The sequence below is a fragment of the Dendropsophus ebraccatus genome, chromosome 1 (assembly GCF_027789765.1).
Source record: "Dendropsophus ebraccatus isolate aDenEbr1 chromosome 1, aDenEbr1.pat, whole genome shotgun sequence".
Taxonomy (NCBI): Eukaryota; Metazoa; Chordata; class Amphibia; order Anura; family Hylidae; genus Dendropsophus; species Dendropsophus ebraccatus.
Genome location: NC_091454.1, coordinates 25,610,466 through 25,629,890, shown reverse-complemented (window position 1 = coordinate 25,629,890; position 19,425 = coordinate 25,610,466). Strand labels below are relative to the sequence as shown.

The following is a 19,425-nucleotide window of genomic DNA, read 5'->3' as shown; positions in this document are numbered from 1 at the left end:
GAATCGTGCTAACTCTACCACTGATGTTTCCTGTTCATGCTCGGAGGTATGTGGGGAGAGCCAAAGGGACAAATGTTGTGCCAGAATATGTCTGATCAAGGTTTACCCAGAAGGACAACCAAAAAAGGCTCTAAAAATGTATGCAATCATTGATGACCAGAGCAACCGGTCCCTAGCCGGACCTAAATTCTTTGAAGCCTTTGGGATCGAGGGACCCACAAAACCCTATACCTTAAACACCTGCTCAGGCAGCATAGAGACTTGTGGCAGAAGAGCACAGGGATTCATCGCTTCTCCCATCAATGGAGACACAGAGATACCCTTACCTACACTGATTGAATGCGACCAAATACCTGATCACAGGGATGAGATTCCTACCCCAGAAGCTGCATTTCACCAACCACACCTAAGGCACCTGACCAGTGTTATCCCACCCTTGGATATGGACGCTGAAATTCTACTCCTGCTTGGCAGAGACAATCTAAGGGTACACAAAGTGCGTCAGCAGTGTAACGGTCCTGACTATGCCCCATACGCCCAGAGACTGGACTTAGGATGGGTAATCATTGGAAATGTATGCTTGGATCAATCAGGAATTGACTCCTTTAAGACTTACGTGCACAGAGACGGACGCACATCTTGCATCAAGCCGTGCCCTCATCACTATAAAGTCAAGGAGAAACCTCCAGACCTCATACAGCTGCCTGACGTCATTCCCTCCCCCTATGCTGACAACTTGGGGAGATCAGTGTTCCTCACAACGAAGGATGACGATAAAGTAGCCTTGTCAGTAGAGGACAGAGACTTTGTCAAGATTATGGACAGTGAATTCTCTAAGGAGGAAACCAATCACTGGGTTTCTCCACTACCGTTCAGAGCTTCCAGGGTAAGACTCCCAAACAACCGGGAACAAGCTTTGCAAAGATTTAACTCTCTTCAGCGTTCCCTAAACAGCAAGCCTGAAATGAGAGAACACGTTGTCACGTTTATGGAAAGAATATTCCGGAACAACCATGCAGAACCAGCTCCATCCTTGAAGAAGAACGAGGAGTGCTGGTACTTACCTTCATTCGGAGTATACCATCCCAGAAAACCTAATCAAATTAGGGTTGTATTTGACTCAAGCGCCAAACATCAAGGTGTGTCTCTTAATGACGTCCTTCTCACAGGTCCCAATCTGACAAATAACCTTGTCGGAGTCTTGATGAGGTTCAGAAAAGAGCCTGTTGCCATCACCGCTGATATTGAACAGATGTTCCACTGCTTCATAGTCAGAGAGGACCACAGGAACTTCCTCAGATTTCTGTGGTACAAGGACAACGACACCACCGAGGAGATGATGGAGTACCGCATGAGAGTACATGTATTTGGGAACAGCCCTTCACCTGCTGTAGCGACTTATGGCCTTCGCAGAACCGCCAAAGAGGGAGAGTCCCAGTATGGAAAGGATGCCAGAGACTTTGTAGAAAAGGACTTCTACGTAGATGATGGACTCAAATCATTACCTACTGAAGAAGAGGCAATTGATTTACTTAAAAGGACTCAAAACATGCTGTACCAAGCCAAACTACGGCTACACAAAATCGCTTCAAACAGCCTGGCTGTCATGAGAGCCTTCGAGTCAGATGATCATGCTCCTGGATTCAAGGACATAAACCTGGGACAAGACGATCCACCAGTGCAAAGAAGCTTAGGCCTGAGGTGGGATCTGTCCGCCGACTCCTTTGGCTTTCAAGTAAGTCGTGCGGACAAACCCTTTACAAAACGTGGTGTCCTGTCAGTTGTGAACAGCCTATACGATCCACTGGGATTTGTAGCGCCCATCACCATACAAGGTAAATCCCTACTGAGACAGCTTTCTGAAACCATCAAGGATTGGGATGCCCCCCTTCCTTCTGATAAGGAGCAAAAGTGGGAAGCCTGGAAGCAATCTTTGTATGCCTTGGATAAGATCAACATCCCAAGATGCTATGTCAAAGCCTCACTTACTGCCAGCAAGGGGAAGGAACTCTACGTGTTCTCGGATGCTTCCACAGAGGCCATAGCAGCCGTTGCCTACCTCAAGGCGACAGAACCCAACAGTCAAGTTCATATTGGGTTCGTTTTTGGCAAAGCCAAGTTAGCCCCCAAGCCTGATCACACTATTCCCAGGCTTGAACTTTGCGGACCTGTGAAGCAGTTGAGGTCTGACCGTGGAAGCAACTTCATTGGAGCATGCCGAGAACTGAATATTGGCACCAAGCCCATCCAAGATCAGCTGGCAGAGAAGGGTTGCACCTGGATTTTCAATCCTCCTCATAGTTCCCACATGGGAGGCACCTGGGAAAGGATGATCGGGATCTCCCACAGCATCTTGAACTCTATGCTTATGGATGTGAATTCTTCAAGACTCACACATGAGACTCTGGTTACTCTTCTCGCTGAGGTTTCCGCCATCATCAACTCAAGACCCCTTGTTCCAGTATCAATGGATCCTGAAGCACCAGCTATACTGACTCCAGCTACTCTTCTCACCCAGAAAACTGGGAATCAACTGACGCCAAGTAGAGAGTACACTCATGGAAACATCTACCAAAAACAGTGGAAACGTGTACAACACTTAGCGGATTACTTCTGGAACAGATGGCGAAAGGAGTATCTTGTGATTCTTCAAGGAAGAAGAAAATGGCAACACCAGAAACCAAACTTGAAAAAAGGAGACCTCGTATTGATGAAGGAACAACAAACCGAAAGGATGGACTGGCCTATGGGACTAGTTACAAAAGTTCTTCCCAGCAAGGATGGCAAGATCCGGAAGGTGGAGTTGAAGATCTCCAGGAAGGGTGAGACCAAAACGTTTGCAAGGCCTATCAACGAACTGATCCTGATATTGCCTGTTGAGGATGTTCCTGGCGGATGAACAGGACTGAACTTTCCTTTAAAGAACTTTATTCCTCAGTTATGAAACAGGATTATCTCACTGTTTATATTGCATATTAACATGTTTTGTTTCAGGTTCTGCACTATATTTCATAGAAATTAGTTTATAGTGAAATCCCCCTAAGGGAATTTCAGACGGGGAGTGTGCTGTTCTCCTCACTTATCTGTATGTTATTCAGATGTTTTTATAACTGCATTGTTTACATTCATTCCTTGTTGTATTCATTACATGTATTCTTGTTGTGCTGCCATCTGCTGGCCAAGAGTTTAGACTCCCCTCCATTTTCACATTTTTTGGTTTGTCCCTTAGTGGGTGTGTCTTATAGCCCAGTCTCCACGTCACTTCCTGTAGCAGGCATTCTTCATCCTGCTTCTGACTGGAGAAGTAGTGCTTGCTTGGGCTTATCAGAGTCATAATCTTCTGACCAGAAATTACAAGTGTCAGCAAGGTATCTTCTAGGAAAGCAGCAACAGCACAATATAACTACTATACCGCATCTGTGACTAAGCTGTATGTGAAGTTATTAAACTACGTTCTGCTCAATTTCCTACTCTACCTGACGCTTATTCTGGTTCCTGTCTGCCTCATATGCTGGAATACAAGGTAGGAATCTCCAGTCAGGCCCACTAGTCAGATAAACCTTCACTCGCCGCATGTGGGGACAGAACATCAAGATCCTTAGCCCTGTCCACAGCAGCCAGGAGAGCACTATGGCTCCGCCCATGGGCTGGAGACAATCCATCAAAATTTAACCTATGCAATATCCCTTACACTCCTGGGAAATTGTTCGGTAAGGAACTAGATTCCCTTATGGAGGAACTCTCCGACCGCAAGGGTAAATCCTTGCCGGCAGCGAAGAAGTCCTTTCGGAGATATCGGGACAGGTCTCATCAAAGAGAGAGACAATACCGATATAGAGGTAGAGGATCTGGAAATTTCAGGAGAGGGGGAGCTTCCAGAAGGAAGTCCCCCCCTAGGAAGAAGGAATTCTGACGCCGGGCTCCCGGTGGGAGGACGTCTGTCCCACTTTCTACCAGCCTGGGAGAAGTGGGTCAAGGACTCGTGGGTCCTAAATATCGTCAGGAGGGGTTATGCTCTATCCTTAGAACAACTGCCACCCGCAAAGTTCAGAATTTCATCGCGTCTATCACCCGAGAAGCAAGCGGTTCTAGAAAGTTCAATTTTGGATCTAATCAAAATCTCCGCCCTGGAACCAGTACCTACGGAGGAAATAGGTCAGGGTGTTTACTCACCCGTATTTCTGGTTCCAAAACCTTCAGGGAAGGACAGACTCATCATAGACCTACGCTTCCTAAATCGTTTTATGGTGAAAAACAAATTCCGAATGGAGACTATAAAGTCAGTGAAGACGGTACTAAACAAAGGAGACCTTTTAGCATCAATGGACCTAAAGGATGCATATTTCCACATCCCAATATTCCAGGGTCACAGAAGGTTTCTGCGGATAGCTGTCTATGTGAGAGGACGAGTACGTCATCTTCAATTCAAAGTCCTCCCGTTCGGGATTACCTCGGCTCCATTTATCTTCACCAAGGTGATAGCTTCGGTGGTGGCAGTTCTGAGGTTAAAAGGCATAACTATTATTCCCTACCTGGATGATTGGCTATTTATAGCCAGATCCCAGAACCTCCTCAACCAGAATATCTCGACAACTCTGGATCTGCTATCCGAACTCGGATGGTTAGTCAATTGGGAGAAATCAGACCTAACTCCCTCTACAAGAAAAACCTACCTTGGGTTTATCATAGACTCCCAGGAAATGAGATTATTCCTCACTCCAGAGAGGAAGAAAAGAATTCTGGATGGGTACCGCTTTCTGAGAGTTCCTCGCCTGGTCTCTCTAAGGACCCTGATGAAGTATCTGGGACTCTTAACTTCAGCTACGGAGGCCGTTCCATGGGCCTTGTTCCATATGAGACCTCTTCAGTCGGAGGTTCTCCAACATTGGAACCGGAAAACCTCTGGCCTGGACAAAAGGATCAGACTTTCGCTATCCGTAAGACAAACTCTTCGGTGGTGGTCAAGTATAAAAGACGGGGCAGCAATAGAAGAGCCGAATTGGATCACCCTCACTACAGACGCATCAGGCAAAGGATGGGGAGCTCATCTAGCTCAGAGGACTATAAAGGGAGTTTGGGCCTCGTCAGAAGTAGGCCTCTCGTCAAACGAGCTGGAGTTAAGAGCCATCTTCAATGCCCTAGTCCACTTTTCGGATCTTCTTCAGGGTCAAGCGGTAAAGGTAAGAACAGACAACATTGCTTCTGTATATTACCTAAGGAAACAAGGGGGCACCAGATCCAAACCCCTCCTCAAAGAGGTGGGAAAGATCTTGAAGTGGGCAGAATCAAATCTTGCCAGCCTTACAGCAGTCCATATCAAGGGGACTCTGAATATTCTAGCAGACAGTCTGAGTCGGAACCGGGCAATCCCAGGGGAATGGTCTCTGAACCCTGTGATTTTCAATCAGATAACCGCCAGATGGGGTCACCCGGAGATAGATCTCATGGCGACTCGTCGGAATACCAAACTTCCGAGATTCTGCTCACTATACCCGGAAGATTATCCGGAGGTGGTGGATGCGATGACCATAGAATGGAGATTCAATCTGGCCTACAAATTCCCACCGACGGCCATGATTCCCAGGATCCTGGTAAAGATCAGACAAGACAAGGCCTCAGTGATCGCAATAATTCCATTTTGGCCAAAGAGGTCCTGGTTCTCCCTGCTCATGTCCATGAGTCGGAAGAGATATTGGAAGCTCCCACCTTGGCCGGACCTGATTTCTCAGGGCACTCAGCTCTGTCACAATCTAGGGTCCCTGCACCTAACGGCCTGGCTACTAACGTACCCCTATTAGAGGCCAAAGGCTTTTCTTCTAGGGTGAGGGAGACTCTCTCCCATTCAAGAAGTGACGCCACTAATAAATCCTATGCAAGAATCCTGAGGATCTTCAGTTCCTGGTGTTCTCAACATCACTTAGACTCCAGCTCTCCTTCCGTACCTCAAATATTGGAGTTTCTGCAGGATGGATACGATAAGGGGTTATCTCCTAGTACATTAAAGATCCAACTGGCCGCGTTGTCAGCATCACTTCAGGTGAAATTTCTGCAGATTCCGGAAGTAAAGGAATTCATCAAAGCAGTCTCCAGACTCCGACCCAGAATTTGTAGACCAGTCAGTCCCTGGGATCTTTCCTTAGTCTTGAGGACATTGAGTGGGGACCCTTTCGAACCTCTCCCTCAGATTCCTATAAAGAATTTAACCTTAAAGACGATCTTCCTAATGGCCATAACCTCTGCCAAACGCATAGGAGAACTTCAGGCTTTCTCCTCGGTAGAGCCATACACCACCTTTCTGGAAGATAAGGTTCTGCTCAAATTTCTCCCCACCTTTACACCTAAATGTCCCTCATTTTCCAACTTAAACCAGCTTGTAACAATTCCGAGGCTCCCAGTAGACTTGACATCCAAAGATACTGAACTAGCCAGTTTGGACGTGGTAAGGTGTTTAAAAATTTACTTACAGAGGACTCAGGAATTCAGGCGGTCTGAAAATCTCTTCATATCCTTCTCGGGGAAAAACAAAGGATTGAAAGCATCCAAACCTTCGATATCAGGATGGATCTCAGAATGCATAAATCTTTCATATCATATTAATGAGAAGGATCCGCCGGAGTTCACTAGGGCTCACTCGACCAGATCAGTCGCCTCCTCTTGGGCTGAGAGGGCTCTTATCCCGCTAGAGCAAATTTGCCAATCAGCCTCTTGGTCCACTCCGAGAACCTTCTTCAAGCATTATCGGATTGCGGCGTCCGAACCTTCAGGGTTTGCAGCTTCGGTGGTTTGCCAGGCTATGCTTGGTTCCCACCCTAGGGATTAATTGTCGTGCTAAATCCCCATTGTTGTGCCGCTGAGGGACGTAAGGGAAGAGTACATTTGATTGATAATGTGTTTTCCCTTAGTCCATCAGCGGCACAACTTTCCCTCCCTATTTTGGGACAAGGTCATATTTTCTTTAAAATTAACTCATGGTGTATGGGGGCCGGCCTCCTCTTATACTGAGGGAGGAGGGGCCTAATGATGATTTCATTAAAGTTTTAAGTTTACTATTAAAATTCCTTTTTTGTCCTGCCTAAGCTCACAGGGGCAATAATACCCCATTATTGTGCCGCTGATGGACTAAGGGAAAACACATTATCAATCAAATGTACTCATCTGCATGATGCCAGGACATAAGGTCTTCAGCAAAACATTGTCCATCACATTACTCCCGACTCTTCCCATAATACATCCTGGTGACAAGTCTTCCCCAGGCAACTGATGCACATGCACCCGGCCGTCATGTCTGCAATGTTATACTGGGATGATACGTCTCGTCCACCAAAGGGCATCAGCCATGTAGTAGACCACCTGATCAATAATTGTGCTTTTTATTTCAGGATAAAGCACTTTGGACGTTACAGTCAGCTCATCCTGGTGAATGCCTCAGCAGCCGATACCGGGGAGTTCAGCTGTGGAGGTTACCAGTGCAGTGGACATGACTGCCATGATGGGGAAGAGAAAACCGGCAAGACCTTTGTGTTTGTCACGGGTGAGTCTATAACTTTTCTACACTATACACTGCTTCCATCTACATTTAAAGGGGTTATCCAGGATTAGAAAAAACAACGCTACTTTCTTGCAAAAACAGCGCCACCCCTGTCCTCAGGTTGTGTGTGGCATTACAATTCAGCTCCCTTGACTTCAATGGAACTTGGCTGCAAAACCCACATCCAGGACAAGAGTGGTGCTGTATCTGGAAGAAAGTGACCGTGGTTTTGTGAGTCTAGATAACTCCTTTAAGACTCAATTCTAGTCCGGGTTCAGATGTCAACAGATTTGTAATCTGAAATTCCTCGACCTTAATGGAAAATATATATCATGCCCCCCACCTACCAAAAGTCATCTATAATTCTGAACCTAGAACCCCAATTGTATCTACTCCATCAGACACCATCGGGTACTAATAGAGGGCTTGGTGTATCACCTATAGATAGTTGATGCCACACTATGTCTACTTCATGATCACTTGTTGAGTCCATACAATTACATCCTTTTCTCTAAATTTTTTGCAGATCCGCAGGAACTCTTTGTCCCGACAGAGGACTATTATGTGGTTGTCCAGCTACGAACCCGACAGCCAGCATTACTTCCATGCCAGGTCACCAACCCATTAGCCAAAGTCACTCTGCATAGAGAGTTCCCACCAGAACAGGTGCCCGTAGATGGGGTGAAGATTGCCTTCGACCTGAAGAAGGGATTCGTCATATACCAACCACAGCCATCTCTGGTCGGATCATTGTTCTGCATTGCAGAGCTTGGAAACCTTCGACAGATGTCAACCAAGTATATGCTGATATATGTGCATTGTGAGTGTTTTTTCCATGTGTCCCCAATATCCATAGCAAATGGGGTGATATGTTGTCTATTGTGGCAGCTTTGCTGTGATCGGTGATCGACAGCCATGTTTAGGTGGCACCAGACATCTCATCACTATGCTATGACAAAAGGAAAGGGTAGGTCACCCTAGTGAGCAGCAGTGTGGGAATGGTGGGAACCACCTAGGACACCATGAAGAACAACAACCCTAACTGTGACCCCATTGGCAGATTGGGGTGTCATGCTACAAAAAAGAATACATGGCTGTATTATGGATCCATGTTCATCCAGGAGTATCAACCCTAAAGAGCTTCTGTGGACCACCAAACAGGTTCAAAGCCTACCCCAGCCCCATGCGTACAAACTAGAGATGCTCGAGTGCAATCGTTCGTCTTCTGAAGAAGTTGGATGCTGCCCTAAGGCTGCCTGGAAAACATGGATACAGCCATAGGCTGCATCCATGTTTTCCCACACTCGCTAGGTCTGCATCTAACTTCTTCAGCCACCGCTACTCGGCTATGTTTCCGCAATTTTTTTTTAGGTGAAATAACAGCCATTATTTTATATACGTAATGATCATGATCATTATTATTAACAGCCATCAGTATCTAAAAAAGTTCCTGTGGGAACATAGCCATTAAATGCAAATGATCCGACTCCGGGTATTGTAGTAAATTGGATATGAATTCGATTTTATAGAAGCAAATCTTTCTGGGAAAATATTTTTTTTTTTCCGTTTTGAAATATGTTTTTATTACAGACCCATCGGCTCCACCCAAACCTACCATCGAGGCATCGGTGAAGTCGGCACGAACAGGAGAGAATTTCGTTGTCACCTGCACCGTTCTAGGTGAACTAGAAATCAGTGTTGACTTCACGTGGGAATATCCTGGGCAACAGGTAAAAAAACCTTGTAAGATACATTACACTTTATAATCTTGACAATAAAGCTGTGGCTTTCTGGATTTTTTAAAAAACTACAACTCCCAGCATGCCTTAGACATTCTGGGAAATGGAATATTGCATCATGATTCTAAAGGTTGGTGAATCTCACCAGGATATAATCACTATGCACAGTGATTGACTCACAGCTCTGTGTCTCTACAGATCGGTCGCCCTCCCTATGTCCGAGAGCACACCTCACAGACCAGACGCGGAGGCCAGTTATTACAGGAGTCCGAGAGTACTCTGTATATTGATGAAGCTCGTGCTGTGGATGACGGCACTTATACCTGTACAGCTCAAAACCTACAAGGGAGCACGTCCGTAACAACAAGGGTCACCATCCTCCCTGCAACATCGTCTACAACCAGAGAGAGAACCCAAGGATGAGACATCTGAGCTTCCCTGTATATGGGATGGATGTTGTTTGGTGATGTCATTAGTTATGTATGATATAAACATTTTGAGATTTTTTTTTATTTTTTACTTATATTGAACGACTGGTTCTACAGTCTCATAAACACTTTCCACATGTAATTGTATTGTACCTGCTATATTCAAGTGCTATTAAAGTGCTCATTTCTTGATTTTTTTTTACTCTATACAATTGTTCCACACTTACATTTTAAGGTGCCCTGTCCAGGTCAGGCTAATGGTTGGGATTCTTGTGTTATACCATTTTGTCCTAAACTCCATAAGTAGGGTCTTATAGTTCTCACTGTACTATGGTGAATATCTCCTCTCAAATCTTGATCTCTAAGAATGCAGGAGCGTCTTTCTCTTCTGCCAGGGGTCGGCTTAGGAAACCTCAACCAAAGCTCAGTACAAAGAGTACAATGATGGTAATTCCATGAATCTTGTTTGGGCTTCCTAGCTAAAATGCCTTAGGATGTGCCTTTTTAATTCTTCAGGGGGTGGCAACCGAGTTGATAGAAATCAAAATAGGTGAGTTGGGAATATTCTGCAGTCCATGTGTGACAGGAAGGGTTGTGAGTGTCATCAGATGGCTCAAGAGAAGCTCAAGTTCTTGGGAAGCCACTAGACCAGCAGAGGCCTGTTGCTAAAAAGGATGCCAGGAGATGTTCCATTGGTTATGTGACAAAGCACAGATGTTCAAGAAGTGCAACATATCACACAGCAAAGCACATGTACAAGGAACAATCTTTCACGTCTCCTTATCTACAACCTTGTCCCCATGGACAGGCGGTCAGTAATTTCCTTTGCAACCCCTTTTCCAGTGCAGAGACTACAGAAGCAAGAAGTGCTTGGAGTCCAGGACACCCGAAGAAAGAAATGTTGCTGTTGTCAGTCCCTGCTCAGTATCAGCTGCAGCATTGTACACAATGCTCCCAATTCACGTTATATAATAGACCCTAATTCTAAAAATGTTTCTCGGTGATAATACAGAGGCATAAAGAGGTACAGTAGTGCCCCATAGAAACTGAACAAATATTTTTACCAATTGACTATAGGACTAAAGCCTCTTTCACACGTCCATTTGCAGACAGAATATGGACTTGTTAATTCCTATGGCCCCATAGACACATCTGTAGAGGTTATGGGTCTGTGTTAGGGCCATAATGTGCGCTGTTAAAAAAAACGGCAATTCGAGTTATGGCACAGATCACCTACTCAGTGAATGGGTCTGTTCAGTTATAGATGCACATTAGTAGTGTGGCCACTGTTGTGGGTCAGTGGCTGTGGACAGCCCTAAGGACGTGTGAATTAGGGTCCATTTACACAGAAAGCCAGGAATGGATTTTAAAATAGGAGATATCTCAGGCTTTTCTTTATGACCTGCTCTCTGTTTATAGTCTGTTTCTGGCTTTGGTTTCAAATCTTTGGCAGATAATCTGTCAGATAATCTTTCTGTGAAAATGGACCCTTGTGCAAACAGTGTCTTACTATATTTGAAGGAATACGTTCTGAATACTCCTACACACACACACACACACACACACACACACACACACACACACACACACACACACACACACACACACACACACACAATGTAGCCATAGCCCCCACCATCATTGTCTATGGCAGGCCGTACAAGGTGAGTGCCAATCTAATAAATCAATGTGGTGCATGTGCATTACACTCATAGATTTTATTCTGGCTACATCATTACGTTGAGTCCGCATACCACAACTCAATAACCCACATGGCTTACAACGACTGGTGTCAGAGAAGATCATCCTGGACGGTACTGCAGTACCGTCCGGATGATCTTGAATTCTGATGAATTGAGATGCGAGCGCATCCATGTGCACCCGCATCCCAATTCCCCTCTGCACACAATGGAGCGTGAGGCCGGAGCCGCACGCTCCATTGTGTGCACTGACATGTCTCCCTTCGTTGCTATTCAATAAATAGCAGCCGCAGAAAACTGACATGCTAGTTTTTTGCGGTGCCACTAGGGATCCTGGCCGGAGTGTATACTATGGGAGAGATATATCAATCATGGTGTAAAGTGAAACTGGCTCAGTTGCCCCTAGCAACCAATCAGATTCCACCTTTCATTTTCTAAAGAGTCTGTGAGGAATGAAAGGTGGAATCTGATTGGTTGCTAGGGGCAACTGAGCCAGTTTCACTTCACACCATGTTTGATAGATCTCTCCCTATGTGTACACACTCCAGCCGCGATTTCATAGATGGCAGCACTACGTAAAGTCCGTAATAATCATGGCCGTTGTTGCAAATTGTCAACAGCGGCCGTGATTATTACGAAACTTACATAGTGTGAACATAGCCTCATACTACAACTCAATAAGCCCTCATACTACTAAGTCAATGAAAAAAATAAAAATTATATGGGTAAAAGGGTAGGTTCACACACGGTGGAGTTTTATTGCAGCAATGACGTGGTACTACAGCGTCTTCACAGAACTGATGCAGTACTCACGCTGTGCTTTTGCTGTCCATTTAATGTATATGTTATATGTTATGTATATGTTTAAAGGGAACCTGTCACCCCCCCCCCCCCCCCGTGCCGGAGTGAAGGCCGCCCGACCCCCGCTAGAGACCCTTATACTTACCCCTTCTCTCCAAGTCCCGTTCCTGGGGACGGTCCCGGGATGCAGATATCCCCGTCTGAAGCCTGGCGCGCACTGCTGCGATGAGTCTGACGCCTGTCGAGAATAAATGGAGCCGATATTCTTTATGGGCGTTGGATTCATCTCAGCAGCGCACGCTGGGCTTCAAACGGTGATATCTCCGTCCCAGGACCGGCTCCAGGAAAGGGACTTGGCGAGATGGGGTAAGTATAAGGGTCTCTAGCGGGGGGATGGGCGGTTAAAGGTTCCCTTTAACTTATGATTGAACATATGATTTTGTATATCATACTGCAGGATCCATTTCCATTGTTGTAAAAAAAATAAAAATAAATACACAAAGACGCAGTTGACCTCATTTTTCTGTACTTTAAATTAATCCTACTGAAAGGGACAAAGTGAAACGGATGCAAAAACACAGTGTAAACCTAGCCTAGGCGGAAAACCTAGATTTGGGGGTGGTCAGGAAGGGGTTAAACTTTAAACTGGCAATGCTAGAAGCCACTAGTGATCCTCATCCACCTCACACCTGACGTTAGTTTATCCCCCGTCCTATCACACAGCGGCTCTGGGATCACTCACAAGGTATAAAGCTGGGGCTATGGCAGACTGAGGTATAGGTGGCTGCTGGCAGGATGGGCTTGTTTGGAGCAGGTGTGGGGGTTGTGCTGGTGCTTTGGGTCTATGGGCTGGGGTCTGTAGTGTGTGCAGTACAGGATTACTGGGATGATCCTTCCCATCTGCATTGTGGAGATGATGCTATGGAGTTCTCTCTTCCGTCTTTCTTTGCATTGACCATTATAGGTAAGAGCTGGAGTGTATTATCTGGATGTGATAACAATTCCTTTAGACAATGTTATTTCTAATAGTTATTCTAAGTTTGTTAACCCTAATTAGTGCTGTGATCTTGCCAACCTGTTTCAGAACTACAACTCCCAGCATGTACTTGTAGTCATAGATCTGCAACAGCTGTGAAGAGTGCCAGGATTATCCTTCTGTTATGTCAAAGGGCATGTTAGAGCCCCCTGGCATATACCCTGCTGTTACACTTAAAAATCTTACCGGTCAATCAAATCAGCAGAACACAGTATGTGACTAATTACAGAATGGTTTGAGTTGAGGCCTAGCAGTGACTACCCAGTTACAGAATTCAGTTGCCTAATGGTGCTGTTCTGTACTTCTGCCACTAGGTGGTGTCCTTGTAAAACTAATATACCATACTTGTGGCTCTTGCATTGTATCAGCTGTAAACTGGGTATTCTGATACTGCCATAAAAGATAAACCATATCAAAGGTCTGATGCTACTTGAAAAGGTCAAAACTTAAAAGTGCCTGTTACTGGTACACAAGTGGTGTCTCTGTATGACTTTCAGTGTTCTTCAATCATCTACATGTATGAGATCTGACATTGTGCACTGTTTCTAGACAAGGCTGGAAACTCTCGAAGTCTTCACAATGATACCAACTGTGGAACCTGGATTGACCAGACATCTAACCGATCAGTGTTGATGCGATCTTTCTATGATGGTTGCTATGTGCGGGAGGAGGTAAGCTGAGAAGGATCTGCAACCTTGGATGGATTAGGGATGACCTTGGGGTGGTGACAATGGGACCGGTGAGGGCCGCTTCAGGTTTTTGCAGCCCCCCTGGTAGAACTGTAGCCAGGAGACAATACACCATTGAAAGTATAATTCTTTTTGGGTGGCCATGGGCCCCCCAGGAGCTCAGGGCCCTGGGCTACCCCCTGAAAAGGACCTATTATAATCGGCTACTGGATGCCGGCCCTGTATCCCATACACTCCTGACTACAATACAGTGCTGTTACCATGTGTTAACTTTAAGCCATGTCATGCATTTTTTTTTTTTTTTTTTTTTTTTTGTGTTGACAGAACACCACGTCCTTATGTTGGGGGTTCCACAGAGGCTACAGGAGAAACCTAGTACACCTATTTCCTAAAACCTGCATTAACAAACTATTTTCTGCTTACAGAATGGAAACTACGTGGTGACTGTCGCTCTAGAAGAAACACCACATAATGGGAAATCCCAGTATCACAAGAAGGATCTTATGTGCCCTATTCCTACCCTTCCAGGTAACCAAGTACAACTTGGCTATGGCTTTCAGTGTCCCTATGGTATGAATGGTGTGAAAAGTCTTGACTGCAGAGGTTGGATTCTATAGTAAACCAAAAGGCCTATGCACCTTCAGTAACTTACCCGAGCAATAGTTAAAGGGGTACTCCAGTGAATTTTCAAATTAACTGGTGATTATTGAGGTTTGGAAGTTACTTTTATTAGAATGTCTGTCAGACTTTTTACAGTACTTGGCAGCTGTTGTATCCCTTAAGTCAACTGCCTCATACACACGAGTGTTTGGAACTTTCTGTATAGGGAGGGCTAAGCAACCAGCTGATGGGAGTTGGGAGGCCCTTAGTGTTGGTACACCTGTTGCCCTCAATGGGTTAGGTTGACTTTAGTATAAGCTGTTTGGAGGCATGAAAAACTTCTATGGGGAGCATTAGGAAATTATGGCAGACCCCTCTTATAGTTCAGATGGCCATGGTTTTTACTGCTTATGAATACTAACCAAAAGGGTTTGGGTCAGATGGGTAATAGATGACCCTGGAACTATAAGTCTCCAACAGATCCACAACATAATTTCTCCTTTCAGCTATGGATGCTCCTAGTGCAAGTGACTGCGCTTCAGTCCAGCCAAGTGACCGCCTGCTATGTGCCAATGACTCTGTATCCAGAGAGCAGTGTGAAGGCCGTGGATGCTGCTTTTCTCAGTCCGCTGTACCGCGCTGCTTCTATGGGAAGAAACGTAAGTAACTAAATCAGGCGCTTGTGTAGACATCAAGGTAGCAAAAGTCTGTAGTATACCCCATGGGCCTTCACTAGAAACGAGCTAGTCCTTGTTTGAAAGATGTGCCTGCATCTTCATATGTTGTCATACATGGACTAACTTAATGCAGAGTATTGATCAAAGAAAGCTAAAGCAAGTGATCAATGGCCCCAACCTACTTGTCCTAGAAACTTGCTCAACAATGCCTAGTACTTATCTGGGTAAAACCCACTGAACCTGGCGCACTAAACTCCTCCCTAAGATTTCAATATGTACTTGTGTGACTAGTAGATGGACTAATGTTTTGTCTTCCCCGTACATAGTGACTGCCTACTGCTCTGCTGATAACAACATGGTGGTTGCCATCTCCAAAGACCTAACTGTACCATCCCTGATCTTGGACTCTGTACGGATAGTGGATGTGGATTCCAGCTCGTGTCCCAACCTAAGAGTAGCAGCAACTGCATCATTTATTGGGTACCAGTTCCCCCTCTCCTGTGGGGGTCCCAAACAGGTGAGCGTAAAATGTGGCTCTGACTTTATTGCTTAGCACTATAAGATGGCCTGACCCCATGCTGGGAATGAGCACTTCATGGACTGGCACTTGTAGAGGCTCAGCAAACATGGCTCCAGCATTTTCTAGAGATTTCAACTAACATCACTGGATGCGTATTGACTGACGGCTAATACCGAGTGATGCTGGGCATTAACTGCTATTAACTTCGCCTCTGCAATGAATAACTTTGCATTGCCAAGGTATGGCCCGTTCACATTGCAGAAAACAGGTGGAATCCCCACCGTGGACTCCGCTTGGAATCCTACCTGCCTCACTGTCTCAATGTTTGTGTGTATATAGGGCACCTTGCGCTCCCGCAAAGGGAACCCTATATGTAACATTGCGACAGTGATGCAGGTAGCATTATGAGCGGAGTCAACAGTGGGGACTGTTTTCCGCAGTGTGAACAGGTCCTTGGACTGGAAGTCTGACACCCTTGGTTTGGCTTAACAGGTGGATGGCACATCCATGTTGTATGAACGCACTCTTGAGGCGACCAAAACCATAAGGACCTGGCAAATGGGATCAATCACCAGAGACAGTACACTGAGGTTAGTGGAGTAATCCAGGCCTATATACCACTAATAAACAATCCTTTTTATATGTTCCCTATGGGAGGGGTAAGTTACAGCCAGACTGCTGGTGGCAGCTTATTCTTCAGAATTGGGTCGAGCATAATGCGGTGTGTATGTGGGGTGTTCTTGTTTACTGCCTACCTCAACCATCTGACTTGGGAGGCCCCATACACTATGAATATCAGCTAAACCCAGTGTATGAGGATCTTATACTGAACAGGTTACTAAGGTGCTCTTCTCACTACAGGGTGACTGTACGCTGCACCTACACCCAGATTGGAGCTGCCCCCCTACAAATAGAGGTCCTGACCCTTCCACCACCTCTTCCTGTATCTACATCTGGACCTCTGCTCCTGGAGATGAGAATAGCTCAAGGTAACTGACATCTATTGAGCAATAAACTGGCCAAGGACAACTCTAATGGCACTAGCAAAATGCTTTTATTAAAATAAATCTCTTCTTATCCACAGTAGTTCTAGACTATATTACCTTCCATCTATAGATGCCAGTAAATGGTAGACACTACTAGAATATTAAACTACTGAAGGTCTCATCTGAAAAGGTCCATGACTCTTCTGTAAAACCGAACTTGGCTTGACACTTGGTTATGAGGGCAGACATACAAACTGTGGTTCTATAGACAGACATGAGTTTTGGCTTCTATAAAACACATTAGCTCCTCTTCCGATTACTACTTGTCCATGTCTTGCAGATGAGCGGTACGCCTCATACTATGCTGACCAGGATTATCCCATTGAGAGAATACTAAGAGATCCTGTACATGCTGAAGTCCGGATTCTGCAGAGGACTGACCCCAGCCTGATTCTGGTCTTGAACAACTGTTGGGCCACCAATACTCCTGTGCCTACTGAGGCTCCACAATGGCCCATCCTGGTCAACAGGTGAGGACTGAACAGACCATGAATAGAACTTGTCTTGAGGCTGCCGTGGTATACCTAATGTGTTCCCTTTCCAGCTGCCCTTTTGATGGAGACTCCTACCTCACCCAGCTGGCTACTGTTGGCCCTTCCTCACAGAACATGCCTTTCCCAACACACTACAAGCGCTTCATTGTTAGCGCCTTCACCTTTGTGGATTCTGCCACCCAGAACGCTCTTAAAGGATTGGTAATGTTCCATATAACACTTAATAGTAACCAACACAACTCCACTTCTGGTGTCCAATGACTTGTATTGTCCTACAGGTGTTTCTCCACTGCAGCGCTTCTGTATGTGTCCCATCTGCCACAGAGTCCTGTGCTGTCACCTGTCCCCAAAGGCAAAGTATGTATCAGTAACTGAGTCTGGTTTCGGCTCCATAGCTCCTTGATCTTGTCTGATTTTGAAAAAATGGCGCTCAAACCTAAACTGTGTTGGGGTATAACTCTTAACCTTGTCTTGCAGAGAGAGCAGCTGAATCCTGGGCCCCAGAAGATGCTCTTACCATGGTCTCGGCTCATGGCCCCGTTGCATTTCTCCCTGAAGAGATGAGAACAAATGAGGTTCTTATGGAGGGTAAGGTGCTATACAGACTTGACAGGATCAGTGCCTACTTATACCTTCTAATTTTTGGTCATTGTAAGCTGGTATAACAACTCCTCACTATGAGATGCTAAACTTGGCTTTTTGGAGACTCCTGACAGACGACTGTTATGTTGGTCTCCAATTAACTTTGATGGCACCAGTTATAGTACCTTTTATAGGTGATGGACTGAATACATCTTGCCATACCATGCTGTGATTCCATACTGAATATAAATTAAGTCTGCCCTTATATACACAGGTCCTCTTGGTTCTGATCTTGCCCTGGCTTGGCTACAAGGAGCAGCAGCTGCCGGTTTTGTTGTGATGGTGTCTCTTCTTGGTATCTACAAGTATAGAAGACAAAGGAAATGTGTAGTGTCTACTATAAAGGCCTGAATAAAGTGGTGCTTTCTAAAAAAAATAAATAAATTGTGTTGTGTATTAATAGGCTTACACTGAAACTTTGCAACTTGCCCACCTGGTACTAACAAAGTAGGCCCTAAAGCTATAAATGAGTGTGAACAAGACATAGGCTTCTCATAGCAGTTGTTCCAGGAAGCCATGAGTCTATAACTTGCCTGTCTAGAGGCTCCGGCACTGTCAGGGGAGAATGTCCTAACAACTGTGAAAACTGATGTTAACACAGAACTCTGTATCTACTTCAGGTAGACCAGCACATGGACTTGTACAGAGTCTTGTAAGGACCAGCTAAACTTGGTAAGGCTAATAGGATGCTGGTCAAGGTGTATTGATATGCAAAGAAACACTGCAGAAACGCATCACATGTCTCAACCTCTGTGAACTAGCCATACCTTCCTTCAGGAAGGAAAAACCAAGCTAAGGAATGTTTCCAATCAAGGAAACCACCCAAGCAAGGTATCGTCCACAGAAAGCTGTTTCAGGGTATTTGCCCCTCATCAGTGTGGAGTAGAATTCTGGCTAGTGGGAACAATGCCTAGTAAGTGAATGCTAAACGCTGGTTAACCTCAGGGAAATACACCAAGAGTCCATGTGTCTTGATGTCAGTGTATTCTAGAACATTGCCCCCTGGGAAATAAAGTATGCAAAATAACACTGCAGAGACACAATTGCATGTCTCGACATCTGTGAACTAGCCAGAGGTTCCTGCAGGAAGGAACAACCAAGGAATGTCTCCAAACAAGGAAACCACCCAAGCAAGGTATCCAGACAGCTGTTTCGGGGTATTTGCTTTCTTGGCGTTAACTGACGTTGAGACACGTGATGGTGTCTCTGCAGTGTTCTTTTGCATATTTGATTTCCCAGGGGGCAATGTTCTAGAATACACTGACGTCGAGATGTAATGGTGTCTCAAAGGGTCCTATTCCACGGGCTGAGGAGGGCCGATCAACGATGTAAACGAGCGGTGATCTGCTAGATTAGCGCTCGTTTACCTGGCCTATTCCACGGCTCAATCGTTGAGCGAGGGCTGCAAGGACATCGTTACCGAAGTCTTAGCAGCATCATACATTACCTGTCCAGGCTGTCTTCATCCCCGGGTCCCATGCTCTCTATCTTCAGAATGGCTGGTCAGCTGACAGGCCACACACAG

The 19,425-nt window shown here is 45.5% G+C and overlaps 2 protein-coding genes across 2 annotated transcripts; both read left to right on the top strand.

Annotated features, from left to right (window-relative positions):
• Nucleotides 1-6,223: 6,223 nt before the first annotated feature.
• On the top strand, nucleotides 6,224-9,816 carry LOC138776231 (platelet-derived growth factor receptor-like protein). Its single transcript, XM_069956117.1, has 5 exons — nucleotides 6,224-6,765; nucleotides 7,380-7,531; nucleotides 8,055-8,348; nucleotides 9,119-9,258; nucleotides 9,466-9,816. Exons 1-5 carry the CDS (start codon nucleotides 6,224-6,226, stop codon nucleotides 9,688-9,690), a joined length of 1,353 nt encoding a protein of 450 aa, XP_069812218.1. The 3' UTR covers nucleotides 9,691-9,816.
• Nucleotides 9,817-12,465: 2,649 nt separating this feature from the next.
• LOC138776073 (zona pellucida sperm-binding protein 4-like) lies at nucleotides 12,466-18,814 on the top strand. Its single transcript, XM_069956105.1, has 12 exons — nucleotides 12,466-12,562; nucleotides 13,782-13,903; nucleotides 14,347-14,449; nucleotides 15,028-15,180; nucleotides 15,525-15,715; nucleotides 16,211-16,308; nucleotides 16,580-16,707; nucleotides 17,045-17,234; nucleotides 17,309-17,459; nucleotides 17,537-17,615; nucleotides 17,736-17,846; nucleotides 18,678-18,814. The coding sequence occupies exons 1-12, from the start codon at nucleotides 12,466-12,468 to the stop codon at nucleotides 18,812-18,814; spliced, it is 1,560 nt and encodes a 519-aa protein (XP_069812206.1).
• The last annotated feature ends 611 nt before the right edge of the window (nucleotides 18,815-19,425 follow it).

Excerpts from the sequence above, each read along its gene's own strand:
- LOC138776231 (XM_069956117.1), top strand. The coding sequence starts at position 6,224 with ATGGCCATAACCTCTGCCAAACGCATAGGAGAACTTCAGGCTTTCTCC. Across the intron at positions 6,766-7,379 it reads GCGGCGTCCGAACCTTCAGG|GATAAAGCACTTTGGACGTT; the intron begins GTTTGCAGCTTC and ends TTTTTATTTCAG. Across the intron at positions 8,349-9,118 it reads TATGCTGATATATGTGCATT|ACCCATCGGCTCCACCCAAA; the intron begins GTGAGTGTTTTT and ends TTTTTATTACAG.
- LOC138776073 (XM_069956105.1), top strand. The coding sequence starts at position 12,466 with ATGGGCGTTGGATTCATCTCAGCAGCGCACGCTGGGCTTCAAACGGTG. Across the intron at positions 17,235-17,308 it reads TGGCCCATCCTGGTCAACAG|CTGCCCTTTTGATGGAGACT; the intron begins GTGAGGACTGAA and ends TTCCCTTTCCAG. Across the intron at positions 17,847-18,677 it reads AAATGAGGTTCTTATGGAGG|GAAGGAAAAACCAAGCTAAG; the intron begins GTAAGGTGCTAT and ends ACCTTCCTTCAG.